The following is a 23,368-nucleotide window of genomic DNA, read 5'->3' as shown; positions in this document are numbered from 1 at the left end:
GCAGAGCTCTTCCTTATATTTAAATGGATTTGACTAAACCTCTAGTGGACTGACTGGATACTGCTGAGCTGTCTTTAACTTGACCTCAGATTGTACTGATGTAAAAAAGGATGAGCTCTTTTCCTTTTATTGTCAGCTGTCCTAGAAAAGCATAAGGTGAACAGAGTGTAGATCCTCATCTCCAACAAAGGCAGCTGCAGGAAACACAGCCTGTGGTTTTTATTTTTCTAGTAGCAGCAGAAACATATACCCTTCATTTTATGACTTTGTTTGTATGGATAAATGTGGAGAATTTTTTTATAGATATATGTCTTACTATAATTAAGTATAGGTATAAGCAACTTGTAGTGGTGTAGTTTACATGGCAGTGAGGAGTAAGGAAGAGTCTGCAGCAATACAAACACTGTTAAAAAAGAAATTTTAATCATAAATTTTACATCTTCTCTTCAATTTTATATCTCATTACTTTTTCCCCGTGCTCCATGTGCTAAACACAATTTCATGTATATTGAGTATTTAACATAGTTATTCCCATTTCCTTGTACTTGGGATGGACTTTTCTTTTGATTACGTAACAGTTCACTGGGTTTGTCAAATTCAAAGCTATTGCCTTTTTTTCTACCTGAACAACAACTTCCATCTCCATTTTTAATAGCTATATACCTTTGTCCATATAAAGCTCACAGAGAATCAGTGAAAAGTATTAAGTGAAAGTGACAAAGGTATTTTTACACAACAGATCATTATTTCTGCTAAACCATAATCACTGATGAGAAAATGATTGCAGATAAGATGATTGCAACTGAAAGCTATAAATAGTCTCCGCTGAGCACATGACCATGGAATCAATGTACATTAGATATAATTATCAGCTGAATAACAAGGGGAAAACAAAAGCAAGACTGTGCTGTGTGCCAGCTGCAATATCAAGCACCTATTCTTATAAAGAAATGAGAATGGACGGTATAATTGAAGTGTGTTTATACAGAGGTGCCTGCTCTCTCTTCTATACACACTCAGAAACCACCAACAGTGAACAGAGAATTATCCCAAGTGAAGAGACCTCTGTGTACCATACAGCTTTAAATAATCTATTTAGTCAAACACAGCTCCCATACATGAAGTTTTAAAGTATATTCATCTCCCAAAATGTACAGGGTATACCATTAAGCTCCCATTCTCCCATGTATACAAATTCTTATCTCTTAGACTGTATGAAAGCATGGCAAGAACAGACTGTGAAGACCGTAACTCAAACCTTGCATCAATCTGCTTCTCTTTCAGTAAATCAAAAGCAAAGCTTACTGTCATGTCCTTAGTATCAGTAACATACATAATGCCACATGCTATGAATGCATTACCCGCCTTGGACTTGGGGTATGTGGTATTGATATGCCGAATGACTGAAAAGGTTTCTTCCTCAATATGTGCAACTATAATATTTTCATCAGTGCTTGAGGCGTATATAATCCAAAGTCCCTTCTCATCCACTGCTACTTTGAAATATGTCTTTGAGTTAGAAAAGAGGTAGTTACGACCATGATGTAATGCATTTTCAATTAGCAGCTTGCCCAGCGATGCTTTGTCAAGCCCAAGTCTGAAATGAGATAAAGTATTTGGATTAGTTGTGTTAGAAATTAATTTTTATACACACTGGTTGAATCAATCCAGAGTGCATTATTACTGATGGAAGCATTGCTGAAAATACTTGTTCTCAAGGACCATTCTGATGTCTTTTAAGATTATATACTCCACTCAAATCACCTTCCAAAACACCAGGAGAAAATTCCAAAGCAATAACCAATCTAAAAAGTGCACAAGAGCATGAACTCACTTTAGTAGGTTTCACTTTATTTAGTCTATAAGCTTTATTATCACTAGGATGAAAGCAGAAACTAAGAGGAATGTGTATGAAAAAGAATAAGATAGCAAGTGAAGGCCCAAACTTATGAAATGAAATCTGTACAGAAGTTTACTTTCTACTAGGTGAGAACTAAAGCAAGAAAATGTGATTGACCAAACCAGCATGAATTCTGGGCAGGATCACCTAGTCTCAGAGTTCCTTTTGAAAACAGTCCAGATAATGCAGTGCTCAAGTAAACATCAAAGGAATAAAAATTCTACTTTTGCACAGCCAAAATCCTGACCTTATGCTGGCCTCTAACAGGACAGACTGTACGTCTCATCTCTGATACATAAAATTGTTTTTATTCCTTGAAATTCCTTAATAGGATGATCATCTGAGGACAGCAGAATTGAGCAGCTAGACTGAGTTCCTTTACTAGTTTAGGCGGGTAATCAGCTACTATCAATAACATTTGCAGTTAGCATTTAATCACTGAAAAATGCAGTATTTTAGCAAAGGCAGAGAGAGTAATGCTTTAAGCAATGCCTTCTGTATAAAGCACATTTCATTGTCTGATGTTTATCTAACTGTATAGCTGCATTCCTCAAATAGTGAAAAAACTTTATTCAGTACAGGAATACGCTACTGATACAAAATGTTTCTGAAAAGACAGGCTTAATGACAGGAACGTTTCAGATCCAGGAACTTACAATGGAAGGAAGAATACTGGAAACATAATTTTTCTGTAGAAGTGGTGTTGATAGCATAGTTTGGAAGAATCATGGTTAAGAAAAGTCAAGACTGACTAACTAGATATTCCCCTCAGCTTTTGTAAAACTCAGGCCTGCAGCAGTTCCATATTCCAGCAGCCTGTATGGGCAATATGAAAAGGCTTCCAGGCTGGAGGAGATTTCTGAGCAACGTGTGTGTCTTAATCTTGCTAGTTGCTTCATGTTTGTAAATAACCTTGCAAGGGCTAAAAGGACAGCCCTTAGCAGGAGCAGTCACATAGGCAGATTTTCTTTATGACTTTTTTCTATAAAGAGCCAACAAGATAAAAAGCATCTCAAGATTCATTAGAAATGTGCAAAAACTGCAACAAAACCCACCCTTTTAGTCTTTTATATAAAAATCCTGAAGGGAACAGAAAAGTGAGGTTTCATTCCTGAGGTTCTTTTCCGTTCCCCCCATCAAAGACAGTCTAGCCTAGAACTTCAAACAGTTCAAAAATCCCTGAATCTTCTGGCACACTGAGGTAAATGACAAGATGCACTGTAATGTTTTCATCAGCTGCAGGGAATTAAACCTACAGTTTTGGATTGCTAATATGAATCAAGTCAACCAAAATTAAAAAGAGGTGCAAAAGAATGTGATGAAACAACGGATGAAAGGATGAAGCAATCTCATGTCAGGTATCATGAGAAAGCCTGTCAAAAGTCAGACAAACCTACCAGCTTTTAAATATGACAGAAAACTTTCTTTAACTATATTTATCAACATCTGCAAAATGATCCAACCAGGTCCTCACCTATTCTTTCAATTAAATCAATGCAAAAACTCCCAGAAGCTTTTCTGGAGCCCAAAATCAAGGACTTTACTGTCACAGAATTCATGGTGCCTCACTCTATCTGTGCTGAAGATAAATAATCTTAAGAGTGAATAACTGAACAGAAAGGCCACGTCTCGGCAACTTCTGAGAGAGGTTTTGAAAATTCCACAAATAGTTTGTGCTCATCTGTACATGAAGGCATTTCCAAATTAACAGTACCAAAGCAAAAGTGAGGAACCTCTGTGCTATCAGCAAATATCAACACTGTGTGTTGTATTTGTATAAACAAAAAGCCCAAAAGATATGTAAAGGAGCTTGCCAGAAAGTGTGCTTGTCTTTGGCAGAATAAACCTGGCTTAAACCACAACAGCATTATAGAATCCAAGCAGCTTATTCACATTCCTTGGCATCTAAATGAATATAGGAAGGCAGCACTCACACCTGCTTGAGAGTAGACATCAAAGTATACTAATGTTCTTGGCTCCAACATCTGAGTCATTTAAGAGAATCTGAAAGCAGATGCAATCTTTCACTTGCCCTTGGGCTGTCTTTCTTTGGCTCTTCCCACAAGATGAGAGTTCAGTTTTGATTTGTATTGTCTGTCTCTGTCCTCAGTAGAAACTGAAGAGGGAGATGTAATTCCCAGTTCCAGTTCAGGGAGATGCACTGGGGGAGTTGTAAGAACTTATTACAAGGAAATCAACCACTGGAGCCACTCCACAGCGAGATGAACAATCCACCAGGTCACCAGCTGGTGTCTTGGTGCATTCGCTTGCACTAGCAGGATAAAATCAACCCCTGCTTAAGAATCCCTAACCTAAGAACAGTACTATCCAAGATCAAAGTATGTGTATCAACCCAGCAGGAAGCTCTGGAAAGCCAAGCTCCACAGGTGGGCTTCAGTCATGTAATTGCTCATCCATGTCCCCCAAGCTGCAGCTGAACCAGTTCTTACTCTGATGGAGGTACTGTACATCTGCTTTAGTTATTGGGTTGTTTGGGTTTTTTTTTCACTCGAATACTTATCTCTAACCACCAAATTCCTTCACTCATTTCTTTATCACAATTATGAGCACAGCAAATCCAAGTGCAAGAACACCCACAGCAATGTAACTTAGAATAGAAACCTGTTGGTCTCACTATAGCCAAAAGAAAAGTCTCTTCACATCTGTACATGGCATCTCATTTATCTAGAGGTCCCATTATCCTACCATGCAGGGACCACTCAGGATAACCACTTATGCATTTAATGCTTAACAAACTGACTTGTCACAGCAGAGTAAAGGACCTGGACTACCCTCCCAACTCCTCTCCTTTCACAGCATCTACACACATAGAGGGAAGTCTGGTAATGCACATTCTAGTTACAGATTGGAAAGCATTAGTAGTTCTACTCTGGAAAGAATTCTGAACCATTTCTCTATTCTTCCTATTCTGGACAGGATCAAAATTAAATATAAAATGGTACAAGTGGTCTGCTTTTCTGAAGTTCACCTCTGTCACTGTAGCCTATTGCTCCTCCTTCCACATCGTCACTTGCCTTGAGCCAACTATGTGTGACTTACTTCAGAATGACATTGGTTCCTCCCTTTTGATAGTACAGATGATTGTTTCGTACTGCATGACCACATCCATAAAAGAATCCTGTGATGTTAATTATCCTGTAGCTGTCATTCAGCAAGGCATTGGAATTCTCATATTCTTTTATAGAGTTTCCTAAACAAAGGGGAAAACATACAAAGAGAACTATCATGTATTTCCTCTAATTTTGAAATCTCTATCCCAAAATTCCATCTCAAGTGAAAGTCAACCTCGATCAAATATCTGTCAGACAATTGTGTTTTCAATAGTGATTCAACTTGCTGGAATGTGATAAAACAATTCAGACACACACACACACAAAAATAAAAATCAGAGATGGTGTTCAAAGGCTGCTTCCCACAGACCTGGTGGACCCCAATTCTGAACATGGTAAATATACAGAAACATCTTTTTCCACTTAGGTCCTCTGCTAAGTGTAGCTCATACAGCACCTGATTCATTTTCATGCCTCGCTAAATGAAAAGGCAAAACTAGCTACAGTTTAGGGAAGTAAAACCATAGGAAACTGTTGAAAGAATATAGAAAAATGCTTGAACAACAGGTATTTCAACTTGGATTGGTTAAAAAAACAAACAAGCAAGCAAAAAAAACCCAACCAAAATCCTCAAACTTTTCAAAATTCGATGTTGACTTTGAAAAACATCTAAAGAAACTGCAAATGTCTATATATAGTCAAGTATTATATAGGTAACACAGAAAATATTCTGAAAAAGATGTGGGTACAAACCCCATCATTCTTCATTAGAATTATTAGTTTAGGGTTCTGAAGGCATTCAGAAAGCAAAGTTAGTATAACAACTGGTTTTTGATGAGTGACTCCTCCCAGTGTACCTGAAAAATGCATGGTAAGCCAAATCCTTTCATCACTTATATTTGCAGGTTCCCGCATCCAAGTTCCAAACGTTTGCTGTACACTGACAAAGTGAACAGGACTTCCTACAGATGTTATGACACATGCTAGTAGAGAAAAAGCACATGTCGTTATCTGTGACATTAAAACAGTAAGTAGCAGATAGTCGCACTCTGTAGCAGGTTACCAGATTTTTTTGAAGGAGCAGGGGCTCTGTCTTCAGCTTTTCCAGCCAGGGTATCGTCATTTGGTACAGCACATGTCTCACCTAGAGTTGAGAGAGAAAGGGTCAAATATGTCACTTTTCTGTGTCTGACATGGCAGATATGAACATCAATGACTCCACTAAAATCATGGAATGACTACTGGGATTTTGTTTCATCTAAGACAAAAAGCTTAGGTTAGTCTAGTCATAAGGATATAAAAAGAAACTTGCTCTCACTTCCACTAGGTGTTCAGGCTAGTTTTTTTTTCCTTGAAGTCATTAGACAGTCGACTTTGAAGAGTAACTGACTTTACTCAACAGATTTAATTCCTGGGCTGTGAATTTCTGAGTCGCTGCTTAGAAAGGCAGAGTTGCCCCTTTCCTTAGATAGCCAGACGACTGAGATAGCTAGCAGCTGGCTGATTCAGCAGCAATACCAAAAATAAGTTCTTGGGAGTGAGTGAAGGCTAAACTCAAAAGCTTCATGCCCAAATATACACACATCAGCAGAGGGGGTGTAGGCAATACTGGAAGTTTTGCTTATGCTGTTAATGCCCAAGACAGTAATAAAGGTTGAACACATACAATGACATGTAATGCATAAGAACGCAAGTCAGTCATCCATGCTATTAATCAGCATGAAAGACTAAGGGAAATTTTACATTATATTCCTTATACACATAGAAATGGCTCACATTAGAAACAAACACCTGGGAATAGTTTTCCCCATCTCTCAACAATTTAGACTACCTAAATTCTAAATTGGGTTGGGTTTACTCTTAGCATTTACTGTTACAACAATGCTTGAATAATATTATTTATGAACCTTTGTCTATAAACCCAGATACCTCTTCTGCCTTCAAAACAATGCAATGCACTTCAGTTTGCTTAGAATGAATAACCAGAGAGAACAGTTCTCAGCTCTTTGCAGAAGATACCCTGATTTAACTGTAGCTTTGTTTTCTAATTCCATTCTTAACCTTCATCTCCTTACGCATTTCACACTGCTTGACGTGCACGCAGCAAATTCTCTGGGACATGTATTTTTCACTGTTGCCTTCCAGTATATTTCTAGGACTTACATGGCTGTGCTGAAGTTTAAATGAGAAAGACAGTGAAAATATGAAATAACTGTAAAATAATGCTGAAAGGTTACTGTGACATTTAGGAAAGAAGGGACAAATTATACTGCATTGTTTTTTATTCCTTTAGGTTATATTCACTCTTTGTTCATGAAGAACAAAATTACTCCAAGATAGAACAAGAACTACGTATATTTCTCCCACCCATTTATCTAGGACATTTAGTGATGACATTAAAAGTTTGTAAGTGATCACAGCGTATCTCCACAATCAGGCACAGTCAGTGCAACCAGAGGAAGATGAATGCCTATAGCTAGAATCCAGCAATCCTTCTAGGTCCCTTTCCAGATTCTGATCTCAAAATAGTGTTAAAATATCTCTGAAAAGGAACCCACTCAGTGTAAATTATAAATTGCAATGCACAAGTTAAGTTTCTTGGACTAAGTCTAACAAATGCAGTTAATTGAATGAGCAGTGCCTTGTACAGCAGTTTAAGACTATAATCAAGGACTAGGTCAGTATTTGCAGTGAAGCTGAGTGCTCTATTTACATTTGAGAGTATCTGCAATACTCTGAGGACTTTCAGCTCCATGAAACCGAAAGTGACTAAGATTAAAAAGATGGTTTTCCATCAGAGATTCTTGGGTGGAATTTTCTCTGCTTTCTTTAAAAAAAAAATAAAAAAAATAGCTGAAACATTCCTGAGAATTAATGGAGTTTACAAGACATTAAAACTACTGATTTGGGCTGTCTGGGAGGATCGGAAGGATGGAGCAAGGGAGTGTGGAGCAGGGATGTTTCTGTTAGAGATAGCTAACAGTACCACTGAGAACAAATGCACCTGAGCTTTCAGCTGATTGATTGTTCTCTTCAAGTGTTACCTGATACAAAGTTTAAATTAAAGAAACTGTTCTTGTATTCTATGCAGTAAGTTAACTACAGTTGTAAATCAGCATCTGTATTCTTTTTTTTCAAAGGGGTATGAATATTTAATTACAAAAGCTGTTTTATTCCTTGAATTTTGGTAATCAGATCTCACAGCTACTAACTCATAAAAAGTAAATGTGCACTAAGGAAGAGCTCATCTTTGCAGAGTTATTAGAGTATAACTCCGCACTGGGATTTAAAATCCATCAGGTAGCTTATCATTCAAAGCACTTCAGTCTGTTTCAGTACTTGAAAAGAGGGTACCTGAGTAAATGGTCCAATTATATCTTGTACAATAGTTCATGCATTACTGAATTTCAAATAGGATGAGATCTCTGCTCCAGCTACCTACTTTCCATTGTAAGGAGGCTCTCTGGGCTCTGTTCTGATACATCAACACCCAAAATCTCTTGATTGTTACTACAATTAAATGCTATAATAAGAGGCAGAAATAGTCGGTATGTTTTTTCACCCAGTATTAAATGTTCACTTGCTAATTTTGACACTTTTTTACATTAGTGTTAATTAATGCATTTATAATAATAAGAAAGTCATCTCAGCAAACTGTGTTGAATGATGGTGACATAAAGAGATATCACCCTATTAATGGTGCGACATACAAATTGTTCTGCTTGTTTCACACTTAATAACTGTATGTAGTTCTTCAGTTCCCAAAAGGGAACCTATTCCCTTTTGGTATGCCTATAATGAAACTACATTCCCAATTATGAAAGAAATCCCACTTTACCAAGCAGTGCTGCAAATAACTCTCTTCCAGAAATGTGTAAGATTAGTAACCAAGACATTCTTTGCTATTCCTAAGTTTATCGCTCTGATCTCCCCTGAAAACATGTCAGGGGAGGAAAATCCATCCTAGAACTCTAAGGGTAGCAGCAGTCACTGAAAGCTGCCACCCTGTTGAATGCAATACCATCCAGGGGTAAGGGACAAGGACAGCCAGATGCAGATACAAACGCAAGAGTTTGCTTCCACTCTCAAGCAGGAGTAAGCTAAAAATACAATCCTGGCATAATTTTTCAGCAGTCCACAGTATCAAGTTAAATCCATGAGGATTTACTAGTACCCAGCACACCTGAAAATCATAACAGAGATTTCTCATGGCAAACTCTTTATTATATCAGCACCTGATCAGGGACTTAAAGCATAGCAGCTGCTACACTTCAGCGTACAATCTGTGAACCAGGAGTCTGGATGCTCATATTTTGGTTCTAGCAGTAGTTGCTGTGCAATTTGTAGATGCAGTTTGGAGGGAATCTACTCTATTATTTTCTTTATGAATATTAAAACTAGCCATATATTTCACAACCAAAGCTACAGTAAATGAAATAATAGAGGCTCATGATCCAACTGTCATTCGGGATGCAATAATGATGAACAACAGTAGAAAAGAACTCAAGATCACCCTGCTCCAAAATTTACATTTTCAAATGACCACAAAGTCTCAGAGAATCCTTTTGAATTCCTCCAGCTTTTAAAAGTCTTAGCTAGGTCAAGCTTGCTTCACTTCTGCCAATAATAGGCAATTTCATTTTGTAAAATACAGTGAAATGTAGCCTGGTTATTAGGTGTTATAGTTACATATAAAACTAAAATTCAACATTTAAAAGCAAAAATGTCAACAGCCTTTCTCTTACTGTCCAAGCGTATCCCATCCAACAGAAAACCCCATGTATAAATACTTTACCTGAGCACTATTAAGTACATTGAATAGAATGATTGAAAGACTACTGTTATACTGGAAATAGATCACTGCCTTATCCAGATTATATTTCAGCAAAACACCTAACCACATGCTCAGCTTCAAGTTTGTACAATTTTATTGATGCCAGCAAAATTAAATGCATGCATACTGTTTTATGAGACTTTACTATACTAAAAAGAACACTGGAAAGAACTAGCCTGTGCATTTGCTGCTGTATACGTTCTCCTGAAGCTGTGCTTTATTTTTGCCTTTACGTTTTCCTGGAGGCCCTGGGGGTCCAGGTGGTCCAGGGGGCCCTGGGGGTCCAGGTTCACCTTTTGCACCTATGTACAAAACAGAGTACAATGATACAGGCACTCTAGGGAACAGGCAACCTGCAGAGAAATGTATGTGCTCACATGATGGACTTTCAGAGATCTGTAAAACAGCCCCTCCCTTCTTAAGGGGTACATGCATATAGAAATCTGGTGCAATAAACACAGTGGGGTGCTGTATGTTAGAAGATGAACCATACAAAACTTCACATGAAATCATGCATCAATTGTATGGCATCAGTGCAATTTATCTGTTGGGATTACAGGCACATTAGAGTTATAAAAGCACTGCTGGCTTTTAGTCACTATATTCTGAGACTTCAATGTCAGATGTTACAATGCTGTAATTTTACACAGCTTATATTTATGGCTGCTTCACATATTCCTGAGAGGAAACCTGCCCTTCATTTTCTAATAGACAAATAAAACAACACTGCAAGAAAGAGCAGGAGGAGCTCAACTGGCTGGAAGTGTACAGGAAAGGTCAGAATCCATGTACACCTCAACTCAAAGCCCAAGCAGAAAAGCTTTTGTGAAGACTTGCATTAAAGAGAGAACATTTTCTTGTGCACAGAGAAACACTCAAACTTCACTGTGGATAACATGTTTGTACTGGTTGGTCTTACTCCTGCAGATCACATTCATGCTTCAGAACCACAGCACATCTTTATCAAGCACACTGTTGCAAGAGAGCTCCTAAGAGCACTTCTTCCTACCTTCTAATATCACATCATTGTTTGCATCCCCCTTTTCACCCTTTGCTCCTCTTGCACCTTTTCCTCCTGGCATACCATCCTTGCCAGGTAAACCCATTTCTCCAGGTTCTCCTTTCTGTCCTTGATCACCTTTTGGTCCTGGCACACCTAGAAATAAAAAGTGATTCAGTACCAAGAGCACTGTTCCAGTATTAAGCATCAATCAATAAACTTGAATACAAAACATAATCACTCTAGTTGTTTTTTTCACCTGTATTTAACTGTGTAGCTGTAATATGTCAGATTCCAAAACAACACCATAACCTAATATGAAGAGAAAGTTGGTACAATCTGTTTGGTGCTAATAATACATTATTTACCTAGTGATTGCTGAGGCTTGAGCATGAAATATACAGACCTGGGTCCCGTTAACACTGGCTAGAAAATTCCTGGGTAAGAAAGAATAGTAAGGGAAGATGTGAAGTACTATCTTTATCTCACATTTGTAAGGAACTGAAGAACAGCATTTTCATGGTTCTAGGCTTTTTCTTAAAGCAATTACTAAACATTACAACACACACTGCACTTCTAACATTTTCCAATGTTCCAACCGAGAACACGAACGGCTTCCTGGTAACATTTTCACATGGCTACTAAAACCCTCCCTCTACACTTGGTGAAAGCATCAGTCCAGGTATTTCTTGCACTCAACTGTTTGGTAAATTAACATATTTAGCAAGGTATTCATTCCTTTGTCCTGTGTGATTTAGTTGTGCAATAAGAAAAACAATGGTGTGTTTGCACAACTGACACATCAAAAGCTTGCACTCTCTACTTCTGTGGCAATTTGTAATTTCTTGCTTTAGAATAGAGAATCTTAACAGTTGCACAAGTAGAAATGTGCATGTTCTTGCAGCCATAGGTTTCAACTGAATTACATTTGTTAATACTTGAGAATAAAATGCATAGTTTTCTACTCATGATTTTACTATTTCAATTGATCTTGTGGAATCTGAAACAATTACAGTGGCACAATTGCTACTGATTCTGAATACTGGTTCTCACTTCCATTTCCAATTTTAAACATTTACTGAGGACACTGGAGTGACAGATCATGCAGTGTCTCGAGATATAGTAGGCAATTGTTCCACTTGTACCAGGTAGCAAATCCACATGGCTATGTGCAAAAGCCAGAATAATAGATGGGTCACTATAAATACCAACCTGGTAATGTCAGCCTGTTCACTCATGGACATACTCTTCCCTCTTCTCTGCCCCTCTCAAATTTACCATTCTGATGCCCTTTTGTCTCCTTATCCTTCTACCATGCACAACCCAATTGCTTTTTCATTCTGCCTTGAAGGCACAAATTATCCATCAGTGCTTGTACATTGCTATTGTACATCAGACAAGTCAGTGGATAAACCAATTGCTTCCACTTTACAACTTCACAGTACTTTGCAGGCTTTGCCTGAAGTAACTGCCTCAGCTGCTGTGCAGTGATCTGTTGAACCTAGCTTGCCAGGTCTACTTCTGTTCTCCGTAGTCAGCCTTTCTCTGTCCCATTTCCTCATGATGAGTTGGACAGCTAAGAAATGACAGCATTTCTGCTGCTGATTCTCTCTTGTTTTTAGCAGAAACATGTTGTGGTGAAATCCGTTAAATTGGGCTAAATAGCTTCCTCAGCCACCATAAAAAAATCCCTTGTGGGCTAAACGCATTACAAAGTGTACCTGAGACTGAAAAATAAGAGCTTCCAGCCTAAATAAACAATATAGAAAAGCAGCAAAATATGCAAATATACAGCTCCTGCCATAGTTATTATGAATCTGGAATCAAAACTGTGATAATATGTAACAGATTTCACCCACAAACTCTGGCTTTCTTTTTTTAAGACATCTAAAGTCTAAGGGCCATTATGTTGGCAGGTGAGTGAAGGGAAATATTCTTCCAATAACAGTATTTACTAGCAAGTTCGGAATACTGAGATCCAACAGCTTTAATTTACAATACTGTATCATCTTCCTTACTGTGGATTGAACCTGTAGTAATCTAGCACAGTTTGGTGTAAGACTGTGAATCTACAGAATTCTGTAACATGCAGCTTCTTTGTAAGCACTGAAACCCTTCTCCTTGTACAAATGTCTAAAAGTAACTACATTTGAAATAATAGTAAGAAATTCTTTTTTAAACCACCGCAAAAAAAAAAAAAAGAAAAATACCTATTTTTCCTCTTTTTCCATTTATTCCTGGTTCTCCCTTTTGTCCTGGTATACCTGGGAGTCCATCTGATCCATTGTAGCCAGGTTGTCCATCAAGTCCAGGAGGCCCTGAACAAACCAAACAGCATAAATGATAAATGTTTACACTGTTAAATGCAATTTATCCTTAATTCTGCTATAGTTACATAGAATAAGTTTATATATATTTAATACATATGACATATAAAATCCTCTATTTGGCCATTATGTTCTTCATGCCAATGGAGTATCCTCCTACAAGAAACAAACAAAAAACCACCACCAACAACAGCAAACCCCCACCACACCACCAAACCAAACCAATACAAACAGGAAAACACCCACCCACAACAAGCAACAAAAAGCTATGAAACCAAACTTAAAGGTAAGATGCTTTTTTGCGCCAGCCTCTGCATAAGAAAACTGACTGAAATCAATACTGCCCACAATCTGCATTAAGGCCAGCACAGATCAGCCTTTTAGATTCCACTTCAATGACAAGCACTGTGGAACCCATTTATTTCTGAATTTGGCAGTGACTATAGCACCTTCCACAAGCCACGTAAGCTTTAATGTTGCTCATGGTACCTGCTGGACTGATCTAACACAAGAACAACATTTACCTACTTGTCCAGAATACTGCAGTGCCAAACCATGACTGGTTGATTGAGAAGGCAAAACTGCCTCTCACTGCTATTTGAACCCCAACAAACAAAATTTACCTGATACTTTTCTGATACAGAGGATTATTCTAAGCAGACTCACTGCTAAAGCAGCACCGAAAGCAAGCAAGTAACCATTCACATAGCCTAGCAACCCATGAGGGACAACAGAAAGAATTAAATAAGCAAGGAGGAAAAGTTACGGGGCAGGTGAGAGGGTGGAATCATTAACCAACTTTTTTTTAAGTGATGCTTTTAGTGTTATAATATCAATTTACCTGGGTTGTTGGGGTTTTTATATACATACATTCATGTCTTCAGCTAAATGCTACTTAAACACTCTTAATATCACCTCGTTTTGATCAAATAAGTTTTGGCAAATGTGAAACTATTGCATTCCCTCCACTTGAAAAGTATAATGTCTAAAACCTCCCCCCTGCTCAGAAGAGGCACAAATTGACCTAAATACAGTAATTATAAAGGCAGGCAATCATTCAACCCTCTCACTCTAATTAGCAAAGGGAGACTGTGCCATAAAAGGATACTTCTACATTTCAAGGTTTTGTACCAGCAACTGTTCCTATTATCCAAAAATGTTAGTGCAATTGTACCAAGCATCTTACCTGGGGGACCTGGGGGTCCTACAACAAGAACAAGAAAGAAGAAATGATGAGTTTAAGCTAGTATGAAACAAAAAACAAATCCAAACTGAATTTATCAAGATTAAATCAGAACAGTAAAAGGGGAGGAAACCCCTCCAGATTTCAAAAGGAACACCTATGGGTTTAGCTGCTTTGTATTATAAATAACAATTTAAGCATTAGCAGAAACTCACTTACTGAAAGAGTATCCTTAAAAGCAATTGCACAGACACATGCATATTGCTTTTTGCAAATTTCTATTGATAAAGGTTTGGCAAACAACCACCTCCACAATGTACTCTCATTGTCACGGCTTAGACGGCATTCAACAGTCATCACACCTCCTTCATATAAGTGCTCTCCACAATCCTACTGCAGAAGAATAGACTTAACAATACTGATGAATGTCATAATTAAAAATCCTGTTGAAAATACACATTAAAAATACATGCTATATTTCACGTGTTGTATTTCATTGCAGTTCAGGATTCAAATTATTTAAATAGGGAAAAAATTAAAAAGTCTTGTCATTATTATTGACTACATCTAAATCACAATCAGGTTTTTCACATGTATTTGTTCTCCAGTCTGGAACCCAAGCTTCCCACAGGCCCTGGCTGGTATATTAGAAACTGGCCTTGGCTCAGTTATTCAGCAACATGCCATGCAATAAAATCTGTCTCATTCTCTCTGGCTTAGTTCAGGTATAGGGCCTCAATGAGAAGAAAAGCACAGCAGGCAAGAGTAAAGCAAGAATAAACCAAAAATGTTTCTGTAATAAGATCTATCACCAATACATTTAAAAAAAAAGAGCCACAAAAAACAAGCAGGAAAAGCAGGTTAGGAGAATACAAAGAAAGGTGGCAGCTGCAATTAAAGAACCAAATTAGTTCTGTGAGCATTTTCAACTAGCCAACAAAGTAGTCTTGTTTCAACATAACCCTACAACAGAAAATAACAGTAATTACTAGATTTCCATAACGACAACGATTTTCAGCATTAATTAGAAAGCATTATGAGTAAAGTGAAAACTATTTTATAATACCATTACAGCAATTATCTCTTTTAATCAGTACAGGCAGTAACGTCAGTTAACATCTTTCTGCCAATTTTCCAGTAAATGACCATTTTTTCCACACTACAATGGTACATCCATCAATGCGTTCAATTACTTCCTTATCTCAAAAGCTGAGGATCTTTATAATCCTTGTATAAGCATAATGTAAACAAGAAATGTACTTGAAAAAGCAGCAATTGTCACACAGGCCTATAGCAGAGAGAGCCAGTAACAAAGTTTAATGGTATCAAGAGAGCAAAAATGTGCAGAAGGCACCAAGCAGCATGAATTCAGAAGTCTGTAGCCCAAAGAAACAAACTTCTAAGTTGTCTATGGTTCAGCTTCAGCTGCAGTCAGAACTGATCCGCATTTTCAGAAGCAGTACTTAGCATCTGTGTGTACTATGGTAATAGTGCCACAACACGCATTGATGTTGAAATCAGTTCAGCCAAACGGACCAGGCAGCCATTTGAAAACACAAACCACACAGTAAATGAAGCATTTTCTTAAACACATAAAAAGTGGTTTATTTCTAATCTTCTCACCTTCAAAAAAGAACACCATTCAGTCTGTTACAGAATTCAAAGCTGGACCATAGCCTTTAAAACAGTTACATCCTGACATTCTTTTCACCAAATCACATAGACATACACAAAAATACTAAGACTAAACATCAGCTAGTATTTTAAACACTAAAGTCTGTATGATTAGCTTAAGGCAATAAACGTACCTGTTAAGCATATCCCTTTTGTGCTGTTACATAAATCCACCATCACTCGGACCTAAAATTGCAAGGAAGGTAAAGTTCAAGACAATGCATACCATAGAAGTATCTGGTTTACTTTGCCTACAGAAATAATTCAAAAACAAGGACAAAACTATCCATTTCGTGTTTGTAAGAATAAACTACCTTAACCCTGTGATTCCATCCATCTCTCCAGGCAGTGATTCTCATAGGAATCTGTTTAATATACCTCATTTTAAATCTCACTGAAGGTAGGAAGAAAATATTTAGCAGACTAATCTATACGTCATCTAGGCATTAAAGTTCATACTTTATTGTAAAACCTGTGTGGCTGTCGATGCATTGACTCTATCACCAGAACGTATTAAAAGTCAAAATCAGTCAATAAAGGTTACGTTCAATTTTATTTTAAATTCATATCAAATGATGAATAGTTGTCCAACATAACATATCTAGTGAGAAATATGAATGAAGTGATTTCTTATCTTGGAATAACCAAGATCTACTAATTTGGAATGGACTTTCGTCCATTCAAAATACTTCATTCCAGCAATGACTGACTTTATAAAAATCAAGCTGAAAAACACATTCATACACACATTAATTCTTTTAATTCAGAATAGACTAAAGCTTATAAATCAAAAAGTCATCTCTACAAAACACAGGGATTTTGGCTGAGAAAGCTTTCATTTTACATGTCCTGCTTGCTGAGAGTGAGAGTCAACACCATAAAATGTTTTGCAACTCATCAAAACACCAAGCAGAAATGAGAGTATTATGAACCCAAGCACTAGAAGTGCCTCAATTCTTCATAGGCAATTCTAATGTTTATAGTCAGAAATTAAAAAGGTCATTATTTCAGAACTGTATGACGATTTTGGAACTATTTACCCAGAGTTGCTCATTTATTCATCTTTATAAAACTAGTCTATTTACAAATAATGGAATGCACCAGCCTCAAAGGAGAACAAGCACAAGTCAATCTGAAAAGCAGACTGATGTTTAATCCTAGTAATGTTATTTGCTGCTGTTAATCTTTACTTTTAAAACTAATGCATCATTAGCTTCAAGCAACAAATATAACGGACTCAAATAAAGGACAACTAGTTTGATGCAAGTACTCTTGCTGCAAAATCAAACGGAGGATTTGAACTCAGTCAGATACATCTGGAGAATTTGCTGGATTCTAGACTGTACTGGAACAGCTCTTGTATTTACAGGTTTTAGACTCAATTTAAATTAGCTGAGAAGAGCTAACTTGTTTTGAATATCAGAATTTGATTGTTCTCCTTCCTCTCACACCCCTCCAAAACACCTGGATTTCAACATGTAACTTGTAAAATACACATTATCCACGTGTGCTCTAATTCAAACTGCATTTTAATCTAAATGGTTTTGTTGAGGTTGCTGAAGTGATTGCAACTTGCTTTGGGGCCCTCCAATTATCTCAGCAGTATTATTTTACCAATCAGTGCAATTCAGGTGACAATTAAAAAACATGGCACTCGAAGTGTGTTAGCAAATAGCTTACAGCAGAACCTCCTGATTAGCTATGAAAGATGTGTGTATCAGTCACCCAATCAGCCACACCACCATGAAGAAAAGCTACAGATAAAAGTATATTACTTAAATAATGAAAGCTTAGTTTTCTCACTAAGAAAGCGTGAAAAAAAAACAAAATGAAACAACCAAAGATATGAAGCAACAATTCTGATAACTAGATAGCCATAAGCCATCACCTCTTGCACTGTTTTTAATCTCACTTTCAAACTTATTACTCTCAAATTTATTGGGCTGTTACCCTCTTAGCAGCCTTTCTAGAGCAGCAGACTTGCCAACTTCCTATTTTTATTCTCTTACAAAGTAAATATATTTAAATACATAAACAAAAGGCCCAAAACCAAAAAACTATACTCATGTTATTAAAGATGAAATATGTCTTTTGATACCTAAAGCTATTTCAAAGACTCTTGAGCAGTGGTCACAACAGACCTCCCCTGACCAGCAATTGTGTAGAGCTGTAGGATATTGATACAGCACCAACCTGCAGAAACCTGTGCCTCTGCTACAGGCCAGATCCTGCTCAGGGGAAACTTCCATTCAGGGCCCACATTCAACAGAGGCTTGAATATCGTTCTAAGCCCTGCTTTTCTAGTAAAGATCATCTCACCAACTGCAAGTAACTTTACCTCACACTACAAGTGAGACAAAGAAACATTCAAGTCTTCCTATTACATTAGTGGGAGTTAGGCACAAAATGGAAAAATGAAAGAGTGGGCGGGGGGTGCTTGAAATTTTTTCTGAGGACTTTCCCCCTTGATCAAGTGTGTCTGCACACAGACACACACCGAGCAACAGCCAGAATGAAAAACATGCGATGGAAACCTTGTAAGAACAAAAGAGGCACAAAAACTGACCCAGCAGCTCCCTACAGAATACAAGTACTTATACAAAGCATATCGCACACAGCAGTAGTCACACGGATGATTTAAATTGAGACACTACACCAGTGAATAGTCTTGCCACATGCTGATAAAATACACACCGTGTCACTCAGTGCTATTTGAAGAGGACAATAAAAGTCATTCAAGCCAGGCATCCTACCTAATGACAGCAGAGTAGCATATTTAACTGCCACTGTCAAGATTATCTAGACATCCAACTGCCGCTAATGATTTAAGCCCCAGCACCTAACGGAGAGCATCAGCAGCATTCAGTCCCTGTCAGGATCTGAACCTTTTCTCTGATAATCTTATTTGTGGATTCCTTAGACTCAAAGCAGCAGTTCATGTCAGCTGGAACAAAATGAGCTGTAACTGCCAAAGACAAAGATGGTTTCATTAGAGAAACAGGAAGAAGTTTTGACTAAATGTTTTGATGAAAAGCTTAGCTACAGCACATGAAAATATTTCACTGGGTCATCAAAATTTTTAATGTTATCTGATCAAAAAAAAAAATCTAAAGAAAACATACTGTTGTTTTCCACAGTGGGTTTGTTTGTTTGTTTTTATGCTTCTAGAAAGTCATTCCGGTTTTCAAATTTGGAAGAGTCCTGCTCAGTAACAGTAATTTGAGAATTATGGTTCCAAAAATAATGATGAACATTTCACTTTGAGTTGAAATAATTATTTATCCTGAACTCCCAACAACTGCATTATTGAAATGCTATGCTATGAACACCTGTACTCTACAATTTCATTACCTTGAATAACGCCATCACTGCAAAACCATCATTACAATGGTTTATTAGCAAAAATGCCAGTGGAGCAATACTGAAAAGGTAATTTCTGTAAGAGGTGTTTTAAACCAGTAATACTGGTTACAGCAGAAGGAGCTAGAGTTAGCCTCTCCTGCTCTTTTGTGGGTCAAGGCCTGAAGTTCTCACTGGGACAGAATTTCCACTAAGCTGCCCATAATAGTAATACTTTTCTTGTACTTCTGACTCAGAACTTCAAAGCTTTTAAATCTATTTAGACTTTTTAAACTATATGACATGTATATCTTCTCAACTACATAACCTAGTTAATACCAAGCAAGGATGATCTTTTCACTGAAGTGCAAAAAAACTATGTCATTTTGCTGGAGAAAGGACATAAAGTTCTCTACTGACCCATCGAGTACCACTTGTAAATTTAATACTTCCTGAAAGGGTTCTATCAACTTCAGAGACATGTGCTGGTAAAGTGATGTCAAGTACCTCACCTCGAGATACTTAACAGCAGTAAACACATGGGATTCTACTAGTTGTGCAGAGTATTTTTGAAGCTTCATTAAACCTATGCTTCTAACAAATAACTTCACTCTGTTTATCTATGTAACTATCATTTTAGAAGTTTAAGCATAATCTGTAACCTAGACGGCACATCAACTCTAAGGCCTCATCATTTACAGATAACAGTTGCTGTTCCTTAGGCACACTCTGAAAGCATCAAGCGGGTATTTTTGCACAACGTTAACTCAGCAGCAGCAAGAGCGGCCCAGAGCTGGCGTCAGCATCGCCCATCCAAGGGAACCATAGGGCCGGAGCTGGAACAAGCCTCAGCTCCACTACCCCCCAGTCCCGCAGCCCCTTGGGGTTAGAGGCGGGTACCAACGACCAATGCCGCCGCTGTCGGCCCCCTTCCCGCCCCAGCCCCAGCGGGACGTCCGCTCCGCCGTACCGGCACCATGGAGTAGGTCATCATCATCAGCATCTCGTCGTTCTCGGCCCGCACGTGTCCGCGGGCGCGCTCGCCGCGGTGGCTCCGCTTGCTGCGGGCGGGCGCCGTCCCGGGGTCCAGCAGATCCCGCAGGGAGCCATTGCCCTCCGGGGGCCGCGCTGCCTCCAGCTCCCGCAGCGCCGCTCCCAGCTGCCGCCACTGCGCCAGCAGGAACAGCGTCCCCGCGGCGCTGAGCGCAGACAGCAGCCCCACGGCCGCCAGCGCGCACCGCAGCGCCCGCCCGCCCGCAGCAGCCGCCATCACCGCGGGGTGCCGCGGAACGGCTGCCGCCGGCGGGGAGGGACTTATGTCCCCCGGCGACGTGGGACGCTGGCTGGGCGGAGGGGAGTGGCGGGGGGCCGGGAGCCGCCGGAGCGGACAGGGGCAGGGGGTGAGAGGGGCGGTAACCCCTAGCACAGGGACAGCGGCCCGGAGCCTGCTCCCCGCTTCCGCACCTGGACCGCGCACCTCGGGGCAGGTTCCCACCGCCCAGCAAAGTCGGGCTGGACGTGACGGGGAAGCTGCTCCGAGTGGACTGTTTCCAGAGAGAGACGTCGTGGGACAGCCTTCCGCTGACTGCCAGTAGTCACGATGTAGTTTGAAACGGCTCAGATTGCACATGACTTTCTCCAGGTATCGCGATTCTGGTTAACTCCATTCCCCAAAACTACGGTGCAAAAGTAAAAATCCCTCCTTCATACATACACTGTCATTCTGTGGCTCATACAATCACAGTTTAAAAACGTCATCTGCCATTCACTAATAGCACTTTACCTGTTGCTTTAATGGTCATGCACTGACTTTTCGCAGATAGCTGTTGCTAAACCTTCTGTGACGTGGGCTACCTTTAGTAGTTTGCTCCCAATTGATTCATCATAAAGACAAGAAAATGAGCTATCCAGAATTTAGCTCTTGTGAACAGCAGAATTTAACTGCATATAAAGACTTAATGAAGAATATGGAAGTTACTAAACTCATAAACGTTATTTTAAATGCTAGCATTTTGCTTTCAAATACAAAGCAGTGTGCTTTCTGACATTGCTACTATTTCAAATCGATCTCAAGACATGAACAGCTTTTGAATGCCAGGGTTCCTACAAGAGAGGGTTCTTGATCCTAGCTTCATAAAAGTGACAGTCCTCTGCAGATCTCTGCAGCTGATCTGGTACATTTTGTCTCCATTCTACCTATGCCATGGACTTGCAATTCGTGCTCATCCCACAGTGCACTGAAGGGTGAACCATTAGGTCAAATCACGTTTGAATTGAATAGATGTGGTTCTGCTGCTGTAGCTTAAACACAGAAGAGAAGCCAAGACAGGAAAACAAATCCATCATATTAAAGTTCTCATCTCTCTGAAATAAAAATTTACTGCAAAAAGTGGTGGTGTCCTCAGGCATCACATCGGAGACTGTTTCCTTCTGAAACTGTCATGATGGATTTGGGTAGAGCAGAGTGAAAGCAAAGGGAACAAATATTCCATCTCACCCCACAATGACAAGTGAGAAATGCAAATCATCACGCATGCGAAGGGACAAGGCTCACCACCACAGAATCAGAGAAAGCAGATTTTGCTGCTCAACGTCTTGGGAAGTTTTTCAGGTTGTTTTTTCTTTTTTTTTTTCACCATTTAAAACTTAATTCAGAAATCAACCCAAACCAAACCAAATATTGACAGAACTACAACCTCATTACCTAAATATATTCCCGCTACTGGCCTCCAGTGAAATGTTCCCCAAAAACAGAGTCTCACTGAAGCTCAAATTACTGTTGAGCTCTTCACCATGTATTGCAGATAATGCATTTTATGTAAGACTACTAACATCACACAGAGGTACATATCTTTCTGCAGGATGAACAATCTTAGAAAGGGTTCCACCAGTAAAATATTGACATTCTAAAGAATAATAACAAAACCAAAAATGTAAAAACCTCCTGAAAAAAAAATAGTCATGAAAAGGGTTCCACCAGTAAAATACTGACATTCTAAGGAATAACAACAAAACAAAAAATGCAAAAACCTCATGAGAATTTTTTTTCTGAGGTGTTGGTAGACTATTCTGAAGCTATCACAAAGTTCTACTTATATGTAAATAGTGTTTGTGACACCAATGAAGATAACAGGACTAATTGTTTACTTTGTGTCATGGTTTAACAGTCAACAACTAAGTGCCATGCAGCCACTCACTCACCAGAGTTTATATACTGAGCAGGACGCTCTGTGGTATGAAATACCCCACCTACTTGGCATCAGCTGTCCTGGCCATGCTGCCTCCCAGCTTTTTGTTCAAAGCATAGGAAACTGACAAGTCCTTGATGAGGGTAAGCACTACTTAGTAACAACTAAAACATCCATGTTTTATCAACAGCATTCTCATAGTAAATCCAAAACACAGCACTGTACCAGCTAGTAAAAAAAAAAATTAACTTTATCCCAGAGAAAACTAGGACATTGAACTCCTAAGCAAGTACATATTTGAGTTTTGCTTATACTATTAGTCTTAGTGGGGGAGAAAAGAAAAAAAAGAACTATGACCTTACACAGAAATTCCCAGAAGATACAGCTTAGTTTATAATTTCATAGATACAATAAAACTAGTAAGTATTATAACAGCAAACAAGGGTGTTCTTTCTGAGAACATGAATAGAACTTCACTCTAGAGACCAGATAGCATAACAAACAGCAATTTTTCATGTTTATTGTCCATTTCAGAGCATAATGATTGAGTTAAACGAGTGTAATAATCATAAGCTACCATCTAGAGAATAACAGAAGCAATAGAACATTATTTCCCCATCTGTCTAATCTCGAAGGGCTTTCTTTGCATTACAATCAAAAATAATTTGAATACTGTTCATTTTAAAAAATGGGCCATTGGATCACTATGAAAATCCTATCCAAGGCTCATTTGGCAGAATTAGCAGGGTTCTTACCTAGGCTGTTAATGGCTCCAGAGCTGCTACGTATACCAAAGTTACATGGCAGTCTGTGCAGTACTGTGATTAGTTTGCTAGGACATAAGGTGTCTCA

General features: G+C 38.7%; 1 protein-coding gene across 1 annotated transcript; it reads right to left on the bottom strand.

The window, feature by feature from the left end:
- Nucleotides 1-401: 401 nt before the first annotated feature.
- Nucleotides 402-20,439, bottom strand: GLDN (gliomedin). The gene is made up of 10 exons (XM_005145884.3): nucleotides 20,299-20,439; nucleotides 16,124-16,175; nucleotides 14,319-14,336; nucleotides 13,016-13,123; nucleotides 10,815-10,961; nucleotides 9,982-10,107; nucleotides 6,035-6,115; nucleotides 5,829-5,954; nucleotides 4,961-5,111; nucleotides 402-1,597 (listed from the first exon to the last, which is right to left on the bottom strand). The coding sequence occupies exons 1-10, from the start codon at nucleotides 20,329-20,331 to the stop codon at nucleotides 1,138-1,140; spliced, it is 1,302 nt and encodes a 433-aa protein (XP_005145941.1). The 5' UTR covers nucleotides 20,332-20,439; the 3' UTR covers nucleotides 402-1,137.
- Between the last annotated feature and the right edge of the window lie 2,929 nt (nucleotides 20,440-23,368).

The sequence above is a fragment of the Melopsittacus undulatus genome, chromosome 9 (genome assembly GCF_012275295.1).
Source record: "Melopsittacus undulatus isolate bMelUnd1 chromosome 9, bMelUnd1.mat.Z, whole genome shotgun sequence".
In the NCBI taxonomy this organism is placed as follows: domain Eukaryota; kingdom Metazoa; phylum Chordata; class Aves; order Psittaciformes; family Psittaculidae; genus Melopsittacus; species Melopsittacus undulatus.
Note: the sequence above shows the minus strand (reverse complement) of the source record. Positions and strands in the feature narration are given on the sequence as shown.